This window comes from Bidens hawaiensis, unplaced genomic scaffold (genome assembly GCF_021521415.1).
Source record: "Bidens hawaiensis isolate Kalapana, Puna unplaced genomic scaffold, B.hawaiensis_p1.1 tig00021821_1, whole genome shotgun sequence".
Taxonomy (NCBI): Eukaryota; Viridiplantae; Streptophyta; class Magnoliopsida; order Asterales; family Asteraceae; genus Bidens; species Bidens hawaiensis.
Window position 1 is genome coordinate 353,645 of NW_027493383.1, and position 23,011 is coordinate 376,655.

The window sequence follows — 23,011 nt, forward strand, 5'->3', positions numbered from 1 at the left end:
CAAATGAACTAGCATTACATCGTCAGTGGATTCAATTAGGGTCACGTTCTCAACTGACCACACGGTAATCGAGTTAATAAGAAGCGATAGACCCAGAGTTAATAGGAAGCGATTGAACTGGGCTACTTTCTGAATTATTTGCGGTTCTCACATACTTAATAATAATGTATTCAATTGTGTGCTTTGGACCCACAACACGCGGCCCCACATCTGTGATGCAAGTGATCGATGAGTAATCTGTTTGGTGGGCTTTTCAAATCCTACATGATAGAATACTTTTAAGTTTTAGTTTATTAATTTACTAATATATATTTATATTTACATTTTTATATATTTTCAATCATAGGGTATTTTCGGTACACTCTCAAAACATGCCAAAATTTCGTGATTCGAATTTAAGTTAATGGTTTTACAAGCACCACATCATGAAAAACTAGGTTTCTATAATAACCGGACAAAAGCGAACGGAGCATGTTCATGTTCGCTCATGTAACTCAAACGACGAACAAACAATCGAAGACGTAAAACTAAATGAACAACAGTTTCTTGTTCGTGTTTGTTCGTTAAGAAGATGAATTAAATAATTCTCTTTTTGGCTGATATTTTTGTCTATAATTTCAATTCTTGGTATCGTAAACTATACGAAATCCAAATTCTACTATCACAAATGTCGGTAACAAAATGAGCCACCACTAACTGAATCACAATTGTGTTCCCGCCGCAACGCGCGGGCACTCTTACCAGTATAGCCTAATACATATTCTAGAAACTTTATCCCCATTGAAGCTAAACGCGTGTCCCGAAGCTCTTGTTTCGTGTCTAGTCTTCTCGTCGACTTTAATTATTAACTTAACCATTAATATATAACGGGTTTTGTAATTTGATATCGCAAATCACAAAAATTGGCCTTACACCTTTTACTTTTGGCAATTTTCACTATCAAAATCTTATTTTCCCCGCCAAAGTAGACTTAAAAGAAATCCAAAACACCCCGTGATATTTGTTTATCATAGCCCAACCCGTCTAATATTACCGTAGATGAAAAAAAATATATGAACCAAAAAATATCACATAATTTGGAACAAGACGATAAGATACAACCAAAGTAACGTTAGTTATTGGTCATCCCTATATTGATTGATCTACACACTCAAAACAATCCTATTCACTTAGACAAACTTTACAATGACATCCAATGTAGTTGTCGTGATGGTGCCCTTTGTCGCCCAAGGCCATCTAAACCGGCTACTCCACCTCTCTCGCCTCATCTCCGCCTACAACATCCCCATCCACTTCATTTCCACCACCACTCACAGCCGCCAAGCCCGCCTTCACCTTCACGGCTGGAACTCGAATAATATTATCCAATTTCACGACCTCCCCGATCCTATTCAAACAATCAACACACCAACAGTCCCAGACGCCAACAACCACTTCCCTACTCATCTCCAGTCGTTGTTTAACTCATCCCTTCTTCTTCGCCGTCCGGTTGCAGACCTAATCCGTTTGCTCTCACAAGCTGCTGCCCAAGTCGTTGTCATTCATGATGCACTCATGTCTTACGTTGTGCTTGATGTGGATTCGATACCCAACGTTGAGAAATACAGATTTCAACCTCTTATCTGTTTTCTACTACTTTTGTTTTAGTTGTGACAAGTTACCATTTGAGCAAGACAAGTTACGCCAGCTGCCGGCTTTGGGTGAAGGTATAAGCCAAGAATTTAAAGAGTTCATACAACTTCAGAACTCCCATCAAACAAATCACGTTGGTGAGATTTACGATTCATCGAGAATCATAGAAGGGACGTTTATTGAATACATCGAGAGCAAAGAGGACAAAGGAAAGCGACATTGGGCGTTGGGACCGTTTAATCTGGTAGAGATCGGTTATGATATTAATCATAACAACCGTCACACATGTTTGCAATGGCTAGACAAGCAACCTCCAAGTTCTGTCATTTATGTTTCTTTTGGCACCACGACTACGTTTACCTGTGATCAAATCACGGAGCTCGCCATTGGATTGGAGAAAAGCGAGCAAAGGTTTTTGTGGGTGTTGCGGGAAGCTGATAAGGGAGACAATTTGTCACACAAAAAGGTTGAAACATTGCCGGAAGGGTTTGAAGAGAGGGTAGCGGGGAGAGTGTTGGTTGTGAGAGAGTGGGCCCCACAGGTAGAGATTTTGGGTCATATGTCAACGGGTGGGTTTGTGAGTCATTGTGGATGGAACTCATGTATGGAAGCTATGACAGCAGGAGTTGCAGTTGCTTCGTGGCCGATACACACTGATCAACCATACAATGCTTTTTTATTGTCGAATGTTATAGGGGTTGCGGTGGTGATGAGGGATTGGGAGCGTAGAGATGAGTTGTTAACGTCGCTAATGGTTGAGAAGGTTGTAAAGAAGCTAATGGATACATACGAAGGGGCGGCTATAAGAAAGAGAGCGAGGGAATTGAGTGGCGAGCTGCAGAGATCGATGGCAAATGGTGGTGTTACTCGTGAAGAACTGAACTCGTTCATTTCAACTATCCGTAGCTAGAAAAATATTTGTAGAAGTGTGGTTTTTTTGTTTGTCCCAATTGTAACCGCGCCACAAACCCCGTCTATTTAAGGTAGTATTATGTCAAGTTGATTAATAATGAATTAAACAAGGTAACAAAACATGTACCACTGCTATGGCAACACACCGACACAAATTTGGTCGTTATTGGTTTGGTTTGTTACGGTAATGAAAATTGACCCAAAAAATAAAATTAATAAACGCCCACAATAGTATTCACAATTGTATAACGTATGATAAAACAAATATTTAAAATGATATGTAATTTGTTAATATAACCTGTGTAATGTGTATGCGAGTCGACGCTAATTCAGTTGGTATCAGTTTACTACACCTGTAACATCCGAAGTTATGAAATAATAATAAAAGATTATTATTATATTGGTGAAGTTGTTATTTATTCTTGTAGATAAACATTTAATTATAAGAATACTTAGTATAGGAGGAAGATCATGGACCTTGAGTGGGTTTAGAATGGTCGAGGGTATAAATACCCTAAACCCCACAATAAAACATAAGAACCCGCCCTATACCTTACACCTCAAGAAACAAACACATGCTCCTCTCCTTTGCTTATCCTGAAACTAAAGAAAAGAAAGTGGATCTTGTCTAGTGATTTCTATGTCAAAATGTAAAGAATAATCAAGACCTTAACCTCGTTCAAGGATCTAAGAACAAACTGAATTCTCTAGGTACGCTTAGTGTAAAAAAGGTTGTTCAAATTATCCTGCTTTGCTTTTAAACTTAATACTATTATAGATCAAACCCCAAGGATTGGTAACTCGGTTAGTGTAGTTAACTCAGTTAGTTCAATGTTAGTTGTTTAAGCTTAGTTAATTGACGATTAAATGTTCAACAGTTACTTGTGCCCAATTAAATAAAGGAATAACTATCAACTCAAAATGCAACATAATCCATGTGAGTTTCTAACCCCCCTGCTTCCTTTAATGTTTTGGGGTTATGCGCATACTCGTAAACGAAGAATATGATATACATGTCTTTAATTAGAATTGTTTGTTATGTGAATGTGTTTATATATTTATTTTATGTATTTGAATGTTAGAATGGTAAGAACTAGAGAGCAAGCCCTTATTATAATTGCGAAGAACTAGGGAGCAAACCCTTATGATACTTGCGAAGAACTAAGGAGTAGGCCATTAGAATATACTTATGAAGAACTTGGGCGCATGCCCTTCTAATGCATGCAAAGAATAGTGTAGAATAAGAAGTAATAGGGTGCAACTCTCTATAATACTTGTGTAGAATAAGGGGGCAAGCCCTTTTAGTACATGCGAAGAATTAGGGTGCAAGCCCTTATAATACTTGCGAAGAATGAAGAATGTAGAACGTGAGCAAGAGCGTAAGAATGTAAGGGGGTGTTTGGTACAGAGAAAAAGAATGGGAAGAAATGGAAATAGAAATGGGAGAGAAATGGAATTGGAGAGAAATAGAAATGGGTGGAGAATTGACAATCATTTCCTTTGTTTGGTACAATAGAGAAATGGGTGGAGAAACGGGAGCAGAGACGTGATTAGGGTTCCGCCTCGGCATCATCATGGTGGAGAAATGGTAGCTCAGAGACGCGTCGCAACACCGCGAACGGAGTAGAGCGTCATCATCATCGCCGCGCAACATCAACACCGCGATTTAGGGTTCCGCCTCGCAACACCGCCTCGCGATTTAGGGTTTCGTTTTGGCTCAGAGACGCGAACGGACGTGGCTGCGGCGTCGGCCGCCGTGCCGGACGTCGGCATCATCATCACCATCGCCGGTCGGAGCATCATCATCATCATACGCGAACGGAGTAGAGCAGAGACGCGATTTAGAAGCAGAGAGAATTCCATTTCTCTTCCAAATGGAGAGAATTGGATTTCTCTACTTTTTGCCTACACCCAATTCTCAGAGAAAACCAATTCTCCGCCCAATTCTCCGCCTAATTCTCCCAAACAAGAGAAACCTAATTCTCCACCCTCAAATCTCTCTACCAAACACCCCCTAAGTGCATATTATGTGCAGAATGGTATCTTCGGATATAAATGTACGTGTATATATGTGTATGCGTAACATGTGACTTGTTAAACTAGAATTCACTCAGCTTGTATGCACAGGTAAACAAGTATATACAGATGGTAGGAGAAGCACAAGTGGCTATAGAAGACTGGTGCAGAAGAAAGTTTAAGTTATGTTTAAATGTTAAATTAAGACCATATTTCATGTTTTGTTTAAATCATGAATTTATGTTGAAGATTTAAGTATGGTTATCTGAATATTTCGCAAAAGTTTTTTGTATCTCATATGTTTAGAACTGTGTTTATAAGTAAATCCGACCTTATGTAAGATGCGTTGTTTCGGAGCCTTACAACACCATATGCGCATATTACAAGTCAGCTTCAATAAGTAATATCTAGTTTTTGAAAAACTTTAGCAATTATTTTATAGCATCACAACACATAGCCTTTCATCATCCCAATACGTAAAGCGTGAAAACATGATTCATATCTACGTGTGTCAGTTATAGAACGCATTCCAATCATATATTATAATTCCGTTGATTACAAGGTCGGGGCATTGTACACCCCATTATACCATTCACATACCATGAGATAAACAAAATAAAATAAAACCCGGTGGGTGATGACTCCTCATCACTAATACTAAGATCGTCATCAATACATAAGTAATTGACTTGCAGTCACACCAAAACATGCCAACTTGTACAGCTGGTGGTAATCCACAAAGGCATTGCACATACCATATGATTTATTACTATTGGCTGCTTCTATCAAATCGGATTATCACCTAACATAATCATACACATATGGCAAGACTACAAAAAAAAAACTTTTATTTTGTAAAGTCATTCAATGTTTTGAAAAACATGTATTATATTCAAAACATTACGAAGTATACACAACACCCCAAAGCATACAAAAAGGGATATAGAAATCACCTTGAATTGTCTCATGAATCCTTAATCACTGGGTGATTCCTTCCTATATCGAACACTTGGACAAATGTACAATATTTATAAAAGAAACAGGTAATTACAATATTTGCAAGTACCCACAATTCTGCCAATAGTCCAAGTATTCGCACACGCTCTCCATTTTCATACACTACAACTTCCCACAATTCCCATTTTTAACTATGCACAGAGTACTTATGCTTTGCGAGAAATGGCATTTGCGCACACGAACCATGCGAGTACTCAAATTATACGCGAAGCACATGTGCGAATTAATACCGACAAAGAAATCTTCTAAATATATCAAGTTTCGAGTTTTATGAATCCTGATACCTTGAAATGGACGTGCACCATGCTACCATGTGCAAACACAAATAAAACATGATCTTTAACTTGGAAGCGTACCTTAAACCGAACCCGAACTCTTAGATCGATAATGGAGATGAATTAAAATTGTTGCTTGAAGTTAAAGGAATGTATGAGGTTTAGATAATTTAAATTTATAATCACATAATATAAAAATTTTATATAATCGGACAAAGAAAATAAACCAGGCATAGCTGCAAATGTAATGGTTGTAATATGAAATAAACATGTGTACGTTCCTTTCACATAAACAACCTGATTTCCACGCCAAAATACAAATTATCCAAATGTTGATCCAACCACGTAGGACAATTCAAGCGCATCATCAAAGCCATTTAGTTAGACCATAGATAGTTGTAAAAGTCCCAAACAGCCAGATAAAACCTCGACCTCGAACCGTAGCGAACCAAATTTTATAACAATTTTGTTCCATTAATCAGTAGGCCATTCAAGAATTACATCTGTTTACAATTTTGTTAAGAATTAATCAGTTGGAATAGAAGTAACAACACAACATTTTCAACTTTCCCACGCACAATCAAACACTCATTTTCCCAATTTTCACACATTGAATCATATCATGGAAGGGCATAATGAAATGAAGTATTTTCTTAGGTACTGTTAATTTCAAAAGTAAAAAACCCAATAATAATGAAGCAAAAGTGTTGGATTAAAACCACATAACATTATTACAAATCATTCTCTGTTAATGTAGGAGATAAATGAATGAGCCTCCTTACAACATTCACCACCCTCTCTCACTGATCTCCTCACAGCCTCGCCCAATTCGCTAGCCCTCTTCCGCACCTCTCCTCCCTCCCTCGAATCAATTAGCATCCTAATAACATCTTCCACCGCTACCGACAATACCAACTCGTCTCTATGTTCCCAGTCATTCACCACCACTCCGATTCCAAGAACATCACTGATCAAAAACGCATTTCGTGGTTGATCAGAATGCATAGGCCAAGTGGCCATTGGCACGCCCATTGATATACTCTCCGTAGTCGAGTTCCAACCACAGTGACTCATAAACCCACCTGTCGCAAAATGTCCTAATATCTCTAATTGCGGGGCCCACCCCCGCACCACCATCCCCCGGCCTTCCACCCGTTCTTCAAATCCCATCGGCAAATCCGTCATTTTAGCCTCATCTCCAGAAACATCGCCCATGTCCGCCGCTCGTACCACCAAAATAAACCGTTGTTGGCTTCTCTCTAGCCCAATAGCCAGCTCCTTAAACTGTCGGTCACTAAAGGTGGTGGTCGTCCCGAAAGACACATAAATGACTGAATTCGACGGCTGCAAGTCCAGCCACTGCAAACACTTGTGACGGTTTGTTGAAACCGTCACAACTGATTTGTCAACATGGCTGAACGGCCCCATTGCCCAAATTTTCTTTTTATCATTAAGTTCTTCCCTTTCTAAATATTTAATATATTCACCTTCAATAACTCTTGAAGAATCAAACAACTCTCCGACGTGGAAACCCACATGCGGGTACTGCAACTTCTCTAATTTGGCAAACTCCGGGTGGAAAGTATCGTCTTCCGACGGCAACCGGTTTAGAACGTCCGGGTCGACCGGGAAGGGCCGGCCGAATCTCTCCCACTTTCTCCAGAAGCTGTCGCATGCGGAGAGGGGGTTAAAGAGGTAAGTCTCGGCGTTTGGTATCGTTCTCACGTCTTGGGCGGCATACGACATCATAAAGTCATGAATAACAGCGACTCTCCGGGCAGTGGTGGAAAGAGAGGCTACGAGGTTGCCCACTGGATGGCGGAGATGAATGGATGATTTGAAAGCGGGTAGTAAGTGGGACGGGAAGTGGTTGGAAGGGTTTGGTGGTGGAGAGGTGAAGGGTGGAGTTGGGAACCCGTGGAAGTGGACGTTGTTGGAGTATTGGCAGTGGCGGGAACGAAGTTGGCGGAGGTGAGTGGTGGTGGTGACGAAGTGGACGGGGATGTTGTAAGCGGAGATGAGGCGGGAGAGGCGGAGGAGCTGGTTCAGATGGCCGTGAGCGACGAACGGTAACATGACCACCGTTACTTCGGTCGTCAAAGGGAGAGACTTGTTATTTCTGGTTTGGCTGCCCATGATTGGAGTTTCAAGGTTAAGAAGTGTACTGATTCAAATTGGTGTGCTGATTGACTTATATAATGCTTACAAACAATCAAACATGATTGATTTTGACTAGTATAATATTATTTTGATCAACTTAACTTTTCAAACGTGTTAAAAATTCCAAACTTTGGGTTGTTTGGTCAACGAAACGTTGCCCTCAAGGACAAGTCAAAGTTAGCTTTTAGCTTTTATCCAAAATATTTTAGAAAATATCTAATCAATACAAAGTTGAAATTTGAAGTGATTAGAAATTTCTTCATTAATAATTTCTTATAATCCTATTCAATCCCTCTTTAGTGCTGATCTTTCATCTTAGCATCTTTCCTTTCTAGATCCATCATTGTTTACCTTTCGTGTCTATAACCTCCGTTACAACATCTTTATCCGACCTACAGTAGAAACTCGATAAATTAATACTCGATTATTTAATAAACTTTCTAAGATAATATTTTTTGCCGGTCCCGACTCTGAGATAAGGTGCTAAATTAATAATTCGCTAAAACTATAATACAATACATTTTTGATAATTTCTTTAGACCCCATATAAAATATAAATTAATAATTCCTTATATATAGCATATTACATGAATGATTTATGAAGGTTTTTTGAAAAATGACTCAATTGTCTTTTGTTTTTTTTTAAATCAATTTCCCCTTGAATCTCGTCTCTAATTTTCCTTAGCATGGTAAGAACTTCTGGTGTTGTTTTCTCATAGCTCAACAAGAAATTGTTCAATGTAATTGCCGCTTTAATAGCTTCAAATTGGGTAAGAACACAAGAAGCATAATAAGGTAGGAGATTGAAGGTTTCTTTCAAATTGGGCCGTTCATTTGATATACATGCATTGTATACAATAATTAAGTGGAAGCTTGAAAGGTGTTTGTAAACTAAGTATTCTACAATAAATTAATAAAATATTAATTAATACATAAATTAATAATTATTAATTTATCGATTAATTAATAACTCTTTTAATTAATAAATTTTGGTGATCTCAAGTGTATTATTTTATAGAGTTTCTACTGTATATTAACGTTCTAGTCAACCTTCAAGCTATTGAGGTTGTAATTTGAAATTAATATTTTATTAAAGTATAACCCTGATTCGTTCAAATGTTCAATGAAAAACACAAAATATCCAACTTGACAAGACAAATCCGGGCCAAACACATTTGTTATGCCTACATGCCAAAGATAATACAACATGAGAAAATTTTTTTTTCATCCTCTCAAAAGAATTTGAGACGTCACTTTTAAATCGGTTATACTCAGGGGCGTAGTCAGTCTTAGGGGAATGGGTTCGGCCGAACCCGTACAAATTTTTTTTAATGTTATATATTAGTGTATTTTGACATCGAACCCGTAGAAATTTCAACATCGAACCCGTAGAAAACCCAAATATAAGTGGTAAACAGTCGGTCTTTTGTCCCTCAAAAATTTTCGAACCCGTAGGAAAAAATTTCTGGCTACGCCACTGGTTATACTTGAATAGGGACCATCCCATGCGAGGGTGACGCTAAACCCTAATTTTTTCTTATGCAAGTACATAGTGAAGGAGCCAAAAGTTTTTCGTATATGTTGCGGATTTAATGTTGCATCAATTTTTTCTGACATCAAAGTTTACAGTTTCGGTCAGATCAGACTTGATTTGTTCAAGCCAAATAATTAAGTGGCAAAGCCAGCAATCTTTTCATTTGGTTGAAAACTTTTTTACCAATTAAGGTTTTAAAAATGAAGGTACTTTTTATCGGGTCAGATCAATGAAGTGCTTTTTTTGTTGTGTCCGGACGGGGTCAATGAAAAAACTCACTTCATGTGACATGATTTGGTTTGTATTGGTTATGAAGATGAGTTCATGTGATTTAAATTTCAAAATGATCGATTCTCTAAAAAATGGATATTTGTCGGTATATAAATTATATGATTGTGTAATATAGCGCAATAGATTCTATAGTAAACCCCTAGCACTACAACAAACGGGGATTTAGCGAAGACAAATGTTGTCGAGATATGCCATGTTTGTCCTCGATATAGCCTTTCTCGACGACTTGTCGTCGATATATCTGTTGTCGCTACATAATTGTCGTAATAGCTGAAAATTGTCGCCGAGATATAATCGTCGATATAAAGTCACCTTTATCGACAACATGTCCTCAATTTAGGGTGATTAAAAAATGATTAATTGTTTGTTTAATTACCCTATTTTGAGGGCAATTCGTCGAGATACGGTTTAATTATTTTTTTTAATAAATCCTATCTCAATGACATGACCTCGAGATACGGTGACCAAAATTAAAAAAAAAAATAAAAAATTATTTACCGGGGTTTTCAACCAAATTATCAAAATTATTAAAACTAATAAAAGTAGAATAAGTATTAAAATAATAAAAAGACAAAAAGAGTATACATCTTATACAAACGTTCTCAAGATAATCAAAAGTATAGAGTTTTATACATACAAGAAGCTGACCACAATCCTCTCTTGATCACGAGTATCGACCTTCCATCTAATACAATAAAATAAATAAAGCCATATATGGTATGAACAAGCATATATACCTAATCATAAATATATAATGGTTTACAGGGTAAAACACTTACTTGATTTTTGATGGCGAGAAATTTAACGAATTGACCCTAGTTTAGACATAGAGATGATTAGAACATAAGTCTATATATAAAGTAAATTATGTACGTTAACGAGTCTAACACATACAAAGACATACATATAAATCAATGCCTAAATCCAAAAAATTAAGTACTAAAATCTTGATTTTAGTTTAAGCTTGCAATGATATAGGCGTTCATGTAAATTATTAATGAGGATGAGTTGATTATCTATCATGATCCACATAATGCATCAAAAAAGTTAGGTGTACGTTTCATCAACAATTAAAACAAAGAAAAATGTATGAAACCAAATTGATTTCTAACCAAGAATAAAGCTCAAAGAAAAGGTTACAATACAGAAGGATAGAATGTGACAATTACCTGCTAATGATTTGGCCATGCTTCCATTGTCATTAGCCATAGAAGACCAAGTATATGTATAATAAGATGATAAATTACAATAAAACTAAATGAGATGAAGTCAAACTAAAATGTTCAACAAAAAGTAAAATGTTCAGCAACTAGCAGGCTGAAGTAGGACCAAAACCAACCAAAAACCCAACTTGTTTAAACCCGACTCGCTTCACCCGAAACCCGAACAATCCATTCATAAACGGGTCGGTCTTTAGGTCAGATTTCTTGAAGCGCTAACTAGATTAACCCGACCCAAACATTTTACCCAGACAACCCCTAATACACATACCAATATAAGTAATTGAATAATATAAAAAATAATAAACGAGCCAAGCCCAATTTTATAAAGTTTAATGACATTTTCAGCCATATCTTAAATTTTTTACGAACATACCCTTGTGTTTATCCTCGGTGCACAGCTGCATAGCGCCAACCCCATTTCCTCTTTTTCAGCTGCTTGACATCTCCATAAGCAAATTGCCACCTCTAGAAAATGAGTATTAAGTTGTTATTAATGGCAATGTTAAGTTGTTTAATCTCTCATGTTGTTCATCACTTATAGCCTACGCCAACTAAAGTGACATTAAAACTTGTTAAAAACCGGTTGAAATGTAACAAACAATCAATTTGACCTCTAAATCAAATTTGCATCTTCTATTTCTTTACATTAAAATGTAGATTTGGAAGAATATGTACTGTAACAATCGTTACTTTTCAAATCCGAAACCCGACCCGTTTATTTTATTTTTCTTTCTTTTGCCTCATATATTATACGGACGCTCGTATTAATTCCCGCCTTCGTTTAAGTTTATATATATATATATATTATGTTTATTTATTTATTTATTTATTGATAATTACTATAATTTCTATGCAATAATACCCCCCCCCCCTAACTAACTTGATACCACTTTGAATCCACGACTAGAGATTAGGGACCAATTATGTCAAACTTACCAAACCTCTTTCCCTCATTCTCCCTTTTCCCGTCGACATGAGCAGCCACCCCCCCTTTGTTTTTGCTTCATGATCCATGGATTAAGGCGTAAATCACGGGATTTGGTCATATACATACACGTCAATCGTTAATTTACGCGTCCAAATAATACTTTAATTGTGTTAATTGACAACTAACTGACATCTATTCACACCCTAACGAACCGTGACCTAGACTCGTCCCTAATCTCTATATATACTTGTCTAAAATGCAATTAAATGGACACATACCATCCTCACTGTTAATTGGGTAATCGTGACCTGCAAGTTCCTCATCTAGATCCCGTTTTGGCCGCTAGTTGTGAAGCCGATTCGCACTCGTTTAATAATCAATTGAGGTAACTAATTATATGGTTCTTGTTGTCATGATCTGCTGCAAATTAACCCTATGGTTAATTGAGCGATTATCAACGGGTTTAATCAATTTGATTTATTAGGGTTCTTAGTTCATATGGTAGTGTTGTTCGTGTGTATAAAATATCTGGTTCTCATGGATTAAACAAGTTACTGAGTAGCTCAGTTGGTTCGTGCAGCTTGTTTAAGACTCGAGATGAGTTGGGGCGCAGGTTCAAGCCTCCCCATCCCGTTTTTAGTTTTATTTTTTTAAGTAATTAACCTTTTAAGCAAATTCATTTAATGTAATAATAATAATAATTAAATAAATTATTTTATTAAGAATCGATTATTTGAACTTGTGTTCTCTCGAGTCACTCGTCCGTATATGTACGTGTATGTGTAGTTAGTTATTCATATATGTATATGTACGTATATATAATATCATGTAAACTAATGTTAATGGTTTTATATATATATAAGGTAAACTTTATATATATTTAACAAACTTATAATTTTTTTAAGATATATAATATTTTTATACAATAAAGTATTATAGTGTACTTTTAAGCGAATTAATAAACTAACAATATTGTTAAAGATGTGTTTTGCTTATATAATATATCTATATTATAAGTTAATGATTTATGTTTTAATCAAGTAAAATTACAACTAATATTTATTGAGTTATGTTTTTCATAAATTAAAATATTTGTTTTATATAATGAAAATCCTTAAATATATATTATTATATTATATTGATATTCTTTAACTAGTGAATCTTGACTTAAGCGTACTCGTTACTCTCGTTTCTCTTAGGCTTTAACATTCGCGCGTGACTTCTCTCATCTTCTCATTATCTAAATCATTGTTGTTCGTCTATCGAGGTGAGTTTACATATCCCCCTTTTTCATCTTTTAAATTTTAGGGGTGACATGTATACCCTATTTAAATTACACATGTTTATTTCCACATCTACTCAAAACACAATTCAATATATGTTTATGTGTGATTATTGCATGCTCTATGATAATGCTCTATGTACTTAATTGTTTATTTTATGTTTGGTGGTTGGTATTCCATCCTCATCTAGTATGATTATACATTTACCCAAGTACATTGATTTCGTATCAATAAGAACGGGTCCACATCTATTTAGTTGCTTACATTTTCATTAGAATTGTTGTATTCATCATTTACATATGAATTGTGATTTATCTATATATATATATATATATATATATATATATATATATATATATATATATATATCTCAACTAAAACTTATGTACTCTCACCAACATTCGTGTTGACAAACTTTATTTTTATACATGCTACAGGTACAAGTAATTTACATTGATCAAGATTGAAGATATTAGTTTTTACCTTAGGATATTTATCCAAACAATAAATATGATGTAATTGTTCTGTTTATTGAATTTGTGTACTTGTTTTGATATTAATGAATTAAATAATTATTGTCACTTTAATTAGTGTCTTTTGAGCTACTGTCCAATCGATACGTTACGCCCCAGCATGTTCCGCCTTTGGTCGGGGTATCAACGACGAAGGAGATGGGACGACAGATGGTGAAAGTTACCGTCGGTTGCGGTGGCAGTGGCACTGGAGGAGTGGAGTTGAGACTATGAGAAATAAATGAGAAAGAAAATAGAATATAAAGTTGGAACACCCTATAGCGAGGACTTTTTGCCGTTATAGGCCAACTATTAAGAGTTTGAAATTTTCAATGACGCGGCAAAAATTTCCCTCCACGCCGCCAAACTTAGTACCGCGGACATGTCATTGCTATAGGTCAATTTCGTTTATTTATTTATTATTTATTTATCACTCAATATTATAAATTAAATGATAAGTGGTTTATTTTACCTTTAGTGAAGACACGCCGTCACTATGAGCTTTTTTTAATATTTTTTTCTTTATATACATTAATTAAATTAGTGATAATGACAATTATATTAATAATACTCGTTCTTATATTAATAATAAAATAAAAATTATGTGTATAAATATACATATACACATACATACACATATAAATACACTTACAAATACATACAGTGATACACATACATTCATAGACACATACATGCATGCACATACATACATACATAATGCATACATGCATGCATGCATGCATGCATACATACATACATGGGCGGATCTCTGCATTTAAGTACGGGTTCACAGGAACCCATTGAGTTTCGTATTTTATATAGAAGCTAATAAAAAAATATGAAAGTGAACCCTATGCATATAAATGATAAGTGAACCCATATCCAAAATAGAAACATGGTCCAGTGGTATTGATCTTGCTTCCTATAATAAATGCCCATATTAAATTCACATTCCCAGTGGATTTCTAAAATTTTTATCTATCATTTTCTTTTATTACTCTGCCGTCTAGTTTTTCAACTTAGATTATTAAGGATGTGACTATAATATAAAAAGCAGGGACTAAAATTGTTATAATAATGAAGGGAAAAAAGAAACAACGCTTTACCATCATTCATTTGAATACTTGATATAAGTTTCCATATCTGAGTGGCTGTATTTTTTCTTTATAAGTTGCTATATCGAGTAACGACAAGACGAAGACTCAATTTCCGCTGCAACGTTGGGTTAATTTTGCTAGTATGTTGAAATTAGTTAATTAAATTAGACAGTTAACATTGTTTAAATTTGAGAAAACCATCGTATTTTTATCATGTATTTTTTAGTTTCTAATGGCGACATTTGTCTTTTGTAATTGTATCGTATTTTTATTATGTGAAAAATATTGTCGAAATGATCTGAACCATCAAATGAAACCGAACATTGGGAAAAAAGTTCATGGATCGGTCACTACATACATACATAGGTAGACATACATACGACACACAGACACATACATACACAGACACGTAGACAAATATATGCATATATACATAGACACATACATACCTACATACATACATAGATGCATACATACATACGTACATACATACATACATACATACATACATACATACATACATACAGATACATACATACATACATACATACATACATACAAAGACACATGGACATATAAATACATACGTACGTACCTACCTACAGACACAAACATACGACACGTATACAATACCATAAGAAAATTATTAGTAATGAAAATTAATACATGCACATATAACAAAAGTAGAAAGTAAAAATGATTAAGTTTTTTTAAGTAGTCTACTTTTTGTTATTTTTCCAATATTAATAAAAAAAATCTTAAAATACTATTAAAGCAATACAATTGTATGCATGACACTCAACTAGGGCATCCACATAAGATGCTATCTAGATGACATGTGGACAATTACCATTTTTACAATTACCACATAATAAACTCTTTTATTTTAATAACAAATCTTAAAAAATTCAGGAAAGACAAGGACCCGGATTTGTGGTTTATAACCCTATGACCCGTTTGCCAATTTCTCATTAGATTATAACATTCATATTTAAACCTCTCAAAATCAAACCACCATCCTCTGCTACCAGTTTCTTGACGAACACTTCCAAACAACATCAAATCTTCTTCACGATTAATCTGTTCAAATCAATCGCGGATCTAAGAAGCCATCTGACTAGATTCGAATTCATCTTCACATCTTTCCGTCGTCGCTCCAAGATATACCCTAAAAATCATCTCTTCACAATCGGATTTCTTTTCGTTGAGGATCTCAAGATAATCAATAGGTTTGATTCATAATTCCTCCACGAAAAACCCTAATCTTATGTTCTCAATCGAATTTTGATTTCAAGAATTATGTTGTGATTTAATTTTTAATATTGTTTCCCTAATCCTAAGAAGCAATTGACCAAACGAAGCCGCTCTATGAAGATTTCAAAATGGGAGGAAGGTATTCTTTTTGCATGAATTGGCTACAATACTTCGTTCTCCAAAATCATTCTAAGTATGTTTTGAGTTTTGTTTATTGAATTTTATGTTGTTTATTTTTCATATTTGATTTACCTCCATGTGTTACACATCATTTTGTTCGAATATAATAAAACGATTGTTTTGTTTACTAAATATTAAGAAGTGAATTTTCGTCCAATTTCTGAATTTTTTTCCGTCCAATTTGTTATTGTTTTCTTTACTAAATATTAACAAACATAATTTCCGTCCAATTTTTGATTTTTTTTCCGGCCAATTTTGATTCAATTTTATCAAAAGTCAGAAACTTCGATTTAATAATACAATTGTTTTGAATGTTTAATAAATTTGTTTATAAATTTTTTGTTTCATATATAATATTAATCTTTAATATTCCAGAAATTTAATTATAAATTTACTAATTTTTTATTAATATTTACTAAATTATAAATTTACTAAATTATAATATTGATCTTAAAAATACATATTAAAGTATAATATTGATCTTCAAAATATAACTTATTCTAGAATTTTCTAAAAATATAAATGTACATTAACTTAATTCGTTATTAGTTGACATGTTTACTATAATTTGAAATTCAAATTATATTTAAAGCTTTGACTATAAAACGATAATTAAGGAAATAATTTATGTTTTTATTATTGTTATTATTTGATTCCTAAGTTATTCAATGTATTATTATTAAATATTAATTGATTTTCAAAAAACCTTAAACATGGAAATATTAAATATTAGAATGTAATACATTCTATTAATACTTTTTTTATAATCAATTGGTTATTTTTGGACATGATTATTTGAATATAATTTATTTTTTAATTTGTAATATTCAATGCATAATTATTCTAATAATAGTATTTTTTATAATCAATATGTTATTTTTGGAGATAATTATTTACAATAAACCGGTTTATTATATTCAAACTTATGTTCAGAAATTTTCTATACATAATACGTTTAACAAAATTAATATTGTCTAATCCTACTATGTTTTAATTTGTGGTCAAAATTTTGAATTTCAAAAAGAACAAATTAAATTCTTGATTGTTTGTACAAACTATTTTTGTTAAGCAGTCAATAAATTAGTTTAAAACGGATTTGACATTTCCATAATAACAAATTATATTTCAAAACTTTTTAGAGTTAAATACATATTTTTTTAATGGGTCAGCTCGGGTTTGATTTTCCTTTTAACACACACACACACATATATATACATATATATATATATACTTATTTAACAACCGATTTTATGATAAAGTTAATCTTTCCAAAGTCAACAGAAATTTAAACAATCTTTTCAAAGTTATTTGAAAATTCATTTATTGTAAAACGTTTTTAAGTTTTGCAAATTTAACAAAATATTAATGTTAGTAATTATAAATTTACTAATGTTTTATTAATATTTATTAAATTATAAATTTACTAAATTTACTATATTATAATATTGATCTTTAAAATACATATTAAAGTATAATATTGATCTTCCAAATATAATTTATTATAGAAATTTCTAAAAATATAAATGTACATTAACTTAATCCGTTATTAGCTGACTTGTTTACTATAATTTGAAATTCAAATTATATTTAAAGCTTTGACTATAAAAACGATAACTAAGGAAATAAATTATGTTTTTATTATTGTTATTATTTGATTCCTAAATTACTCAATGTATTATTATTAAATATTAACTGATTTTCGAAAAACCTTAAACATGGAAATATTTAATATTAGAATATAATACATTTTAATAATACTTTTTTATAATCAATCGGTTATTTTTGACATGATTATTTGAATATAATTTATTTTTTTAATTTATAATATTCAGTGTATGATTATTCTAATAATAGTATTTTTTATAATCAATATGTTATTTTTGGAGATAATTATTTACAATAAACCGGTTGATTATATTCAAACTTATGTTTAGAAAGTTTCTATACATAATATGTTAAAAAAAATTAATATTATCTAATCATATTATGTTTTAATTTGTGGTCAAAATTTTGAATTTCAAATAAGAAAAAATTAAATTCTTAATTGTACTTACAAACTATTTTTGTTAAGCAGTTAATAAATTAGTTTAAATCGGGGTTGACATTTCCATAATAACAAATTATATTTCAAAACTTTTTAGAGTTAAATACATATTTTTTAATGGGTCCGCTCGGGTTTGATATTCATTTTAACACACACACAAACACACACATACATATATATACTTATTTAGCAACCGATTTTATGATAAAGTTAATCATTCCAAAGTCAATATAAATTTAAACAATCTTTCCAAAGTTATTTGAAAATTCATTTATTGTAAAACGTTTTTAAGTTTTGCAAGTTTAACAAAATATTAATGTTAGTGATTTAAAATTTTGTTGCAAGATTGGTCAAAAATAAAAAATAAGTGTTCAAGATGAGTTTCTTTTGGTAGAATATTAGAAGAAGTTTAACAGTTTATTCTAATAATAATATTATTTATTATAATATATTTAATTTGGATGCTATTGTTCTATTATATTTTCAGCTGGTGAAGCAAAATGACTTTCTTTTGGTAGAATGTTTGAAGAAGTTGACGGTGGTTTAATATGAAAGAACATGTTTATGTCTTTTGTTGATGTTTTTTATTTGTTCGGTGTACATTAACTTATTGTAACTTTTAACTTTTAATATCTAGACAATGTAAATGGTTAACGTTTTGGTCCGAAAGTTTGAAGAAGTTTTGTGTTGCTTGAATTTGTTGTTTGAATTTATTATGTTTGTTGACATGTTTTTCCACCCGTGTGTAACACGGGCTATACCCTAGTATACATTAATTTAATTTAACCTATAGCGAGGAGATATCATCACAATAGTGTGTTTATTTATTTTGTTTATTTCTTTTTATATATTTATCTACCGGTAATAATAAAAATAAAAGCTAATTCAGGCTATCGCGACGAGATATCGTTGAAATAGGGTTCCAACTTGGTGCATATATTTTGGGATTCCCTCTAAATGTTTGCTACAACATATCTCGACGACATGTCGTCGAGATAGAGTCCAAAAGTGAAAAAAGTATGACCAACCCAATATCGACGAAAAGTCATCAAGAAAACTCTGGTAATAACGACAACTTTTGCCCTCGATATAACCTTGGCTGCTATAGGGTTAATTTTATCAAACAACTTGTAGGCATGATTTCTAAGATATACATTTAGTTAATGTTTATAACTTTCTACTACTTCATTTAATCCTAATTTCATTCAATTTTCACAAACAATCAATTTATATGTAAAAGCCAATTCAACAAGCTAATACACTACATATTGTTCATGAAATTGGGGCTCTTCATCTCAAGGTTAAAACCCACTTCATAGTAGACTTAAACACTAACAAACAAGTAATTTGTGCCAAGTGCTTCACAATTGCTACATTTACGATGAATTTAAGCATTCATGTACTATCAATTTAATCATATGATCATAATCCATTTACTAATTATTACAAGTATTTTTCTTGTCAACTTTCACTACTATCATCAGATATGATTTTAAGACGTACCTTATGATCACCAAGTTGAGCTGATCACTAATTCACCCACATGCAATGTTTTTATCACTAGTTAGCCTTTCAATTTTTGGGAAGTTGGATGAGAAAGAGGTTTTTCCCTCTTTTTCTCTTCCCGATGTCGAACACCACATACACATGTGTGTTCTCTGAATTTTTATGTTTTATCAAGCCTATTTTGCTTTTGTACATGTCCAGCTCTTATACCTTAGTTAGTTATTTAAAAGATCACCTTTACCCTTTTTTTACAACCTTACATTTTAGTCTAGTTAACTAACTTAAATTTCATAAATTTTTTAGTTATCACCATTTTTTATTGCCATATTACACAAAACACGAGTAAACGCTTATGTTTGATAGCGTGAGATATTTTGGGGTGTTACACTTTTCACCCTTCTAGTACTCCGTTAGCAATACATTATTTAATTAATCAAACGTACATTATACGGACGTATCCAGCACACTAAACAAGGAGCTCAAATTAAACGTTTAAAAATACCTTACACAGAACTATTGCCATCAATCTATGTTAATGTAGGAAACAAACGAATCAACCTCCTTACGGCATTCACCACCCTCTGCCACCGATTTCTTTACGGCCTCCGCCAATTTAATCGCCCTCTTCCGCACCTCTCCTCCCTCCCTCGAATCAATTAGCATCCTAATAACATCTTCCACCACTACCGACGATACCAACTCGTCTCTATGTTTCCAATCATTCACCACCACTCCAATTCCAAGAACATCAGTGATCAAAAACGCATTTCGGGGTTGATCAGAATGCATAGGCCAAGTGGCTATTGGCACGCCCATTGATATACTCTCAATGGTTGAGTTCCACCCACAATGACTCATAAACCCACCAGTCGCAAAATGTGGGGCCCACCCCCACACCACCATCCCCCGGCCTTCCACCCGTTCTTCAAATCCCATCGGCAAATCCAACATTTTAGCCTCATCTCTGGAAACATCGCCTATGTCTGCCGCTCGTACCACCAAAATAAACCGCTTCTCTCAAGCCCAATAGCCAACTCTTTGAACTGTCTGTCACTAAAGGTGGTTGTCGTCCCAAAAGACACATACATAACCGAATTTGACGGCTGCAAGTCCAACCATTGCAAGCACTTGTGACGGTTTGTTGAAACCGTCACAACTGATTTGTCAACAAGGCTGAACGGCCCCATTGCCCAAATTTTCCTTTTATCATTAAGTTCTTCTCTCTCTAAATATTTAATATATTCACCTTCGATGACTCTTGATGTATTATATATCTCTCCGACGTGGAAACCCACATGCGGGTACTGCAGCTTCACTAATTGGACAAACTCTGGGTCGAAAATACCGTCTTCCGACGGCAACCGGTTTAGCACCTCCGGGTTCATGGGAAACGGCCGGCCGAATCTCTCCCATTTCCTCCAGAAGACGTCGAATGTAGAGAGGGGATTAAAGATGTAAGTCTCGGCGGTTGGGTATCGTTTTCACATCTTGGGCGGCATACGACATCATAAAGTCATGAATAACAGCCACTCTCCGGGCAGTGGTGGAGAGAGAGGCTACAAGTTCAGCCACCGGGTGGCGGAGATGAATGGTTGATTCAAAAGCGGGTATTAAGTGGGACGAGAAGCGGTTGGAAGGGTTTGGTGGTGGAGAGGTGAAGGGTGGAGTTGGGAACCCGTGGAAGTGGACGTTGTTGGAGTATTGGTGGTGGCGGGAGCGGAGATGCTGGAGGTGGGTGGTGGTGGTGACGAAGTGGACGGGGATGTTGTAGGTGGAGATGAGGCGGGAGAGTTGCAGGAGCGGGTTGAGATGGCCGTGAGCGACGAACGGCAGCATCACGACCGCTACTTCGGTCGCAGAAGGGAGCGGCTTGCTATTTTCGGTTTGGCTGCCCATGATCGGAGTTTTCAGGTTAAGAAGTGTACTGAATACTGATTCAAATTGGTGTGTTGATTGACTTATATAATGCTTACAAACATGGTATTGATTTTTACTAGTACATCATTATTATTAGTTGCCCTCAATTAGGAGCAGTCAAAGTTAGCGTTTATGTTGAAAAATCAAAGTTGAAATTTGAAGTGATTAGAAATATCTCAACTAAAATAGTTATGAGGTAACTTTTTTTTTTTTTGGAAGATAATCAATGTCATTCAGAAATAGTTATGAGCTATTAACTTTTTTTTTTGGAAGATAAATCAATGTCATTCAGAAATAGTTATGAACTATTAACTTTTTTTTGGGGAAGATAATCAATTTCATTCAGATAATAAAAAGATCCAATTACAATAAATAGACATGTAAATGGGCAACAAGCTGCGTCGTCACCCATTTTGAATGACAAAACTAATCCTACTGAAAACAAAATTATAATTCTTCGACGCCGTTGAGTTACTATGCACGATCCGCTGAACTCTTTTTAGAAACGTAATTTCATCAGGGGCAAGAGACCCAAATGTATTAAAAGCAAACGGAATGAAGGCGTGTTGATTCTCCACACACGTCTTCTCGTGCTTAGCAATCTTTCCCGCTTCTGCCTTTAGCACGACCTGCCTAGCAACAAACCCGGTGTCCCTAAGCGCGACAAGAGGGGACACCCTAGTAATGTCCACATAAGCATGCTTCCCCCGCCCATCCAAACACAAGAATGTCCACTGGTCGGAGAGTAGACATTCCTTCACGCGGATCCGACAATAAATTCACACGAGCCTCTTTTCTTGCCGAGATTCCCGCCCATTTTAACACATCACAAAGGACTTCATTGACCAAATCATGTGTATATTTAAACCCAGGAGTTCTTTGCAATGAACCGCGTGTTCACCAAAATTATATAAACAAACCTTACGACAGACCGAGCAGGGCTCATTAACTGAGAACAGGGGGATCATTAAACGATATTTAAGAATGGCTCGGTACTCCACTGCTGACATTTGCTGGCCTAACCCTTCGATGGGGTGACAGTCAAAAAGTCTTGAGCATGAGGAGCCTGAAGACATTCTAATACCGCTCTCTGACGAGAGGAAACGCCAAACTTTCCTCCCAAACTTTGGACGGTTTTACTATAAAGGGCACTCGCCAAAGCATTTTGGACTTAACTTTGTAAATAGCATTACTATACACCATCATCTTCTTCATTATTTTTTTTCTATT

The 23,011-nt window shown here is 34.4% G+C and overlaps 1 protein-coding gene and 2 pseudogenes across 1 annotated transcript; 1 reads left to right on the forward strand and 2 right to left on the reverse strand.

The window, feature by feature from the left end:
- Positions 1-1,160: 1,160 nt before the first annotated feature.
- On the forward strand, positions 1,161-2,664 carry LOC143564142 (zeatin O-xylosyltransferase-like; annotated as a pseudogene).
- A 3,718-nt stretch (positions 2,665-6,382) lies between these two features.
- LOC143564143 (zeatin O-glucosyltransferase-like) lies at positions 6,383-8,193 on the reverse strand. Its single transcript, XM_077051508.1, has one exon. The coding sequence runs from the start codon at positions 7,986-7,988 to the stop codon at positions 6,591-6,593; it is 1,398 nt and encodes a 465-aa protein (XP_076907623.1). The 5' UTR covers positions 7,989-8,193; the 3' UTR covers positions 6,383-6,590.
- Positions 8,194-20,386: 12,193 nt separating this feature from the next.
- LOC143564146 (zeatin O-glucosyltransferase-like) lies at positions 20,387-21,820 on the reverse strand (annotated as a pseudogene).
- Between the last annotated feature and the right edge of the window lie 1,191 nt (positions 21,821-23,011).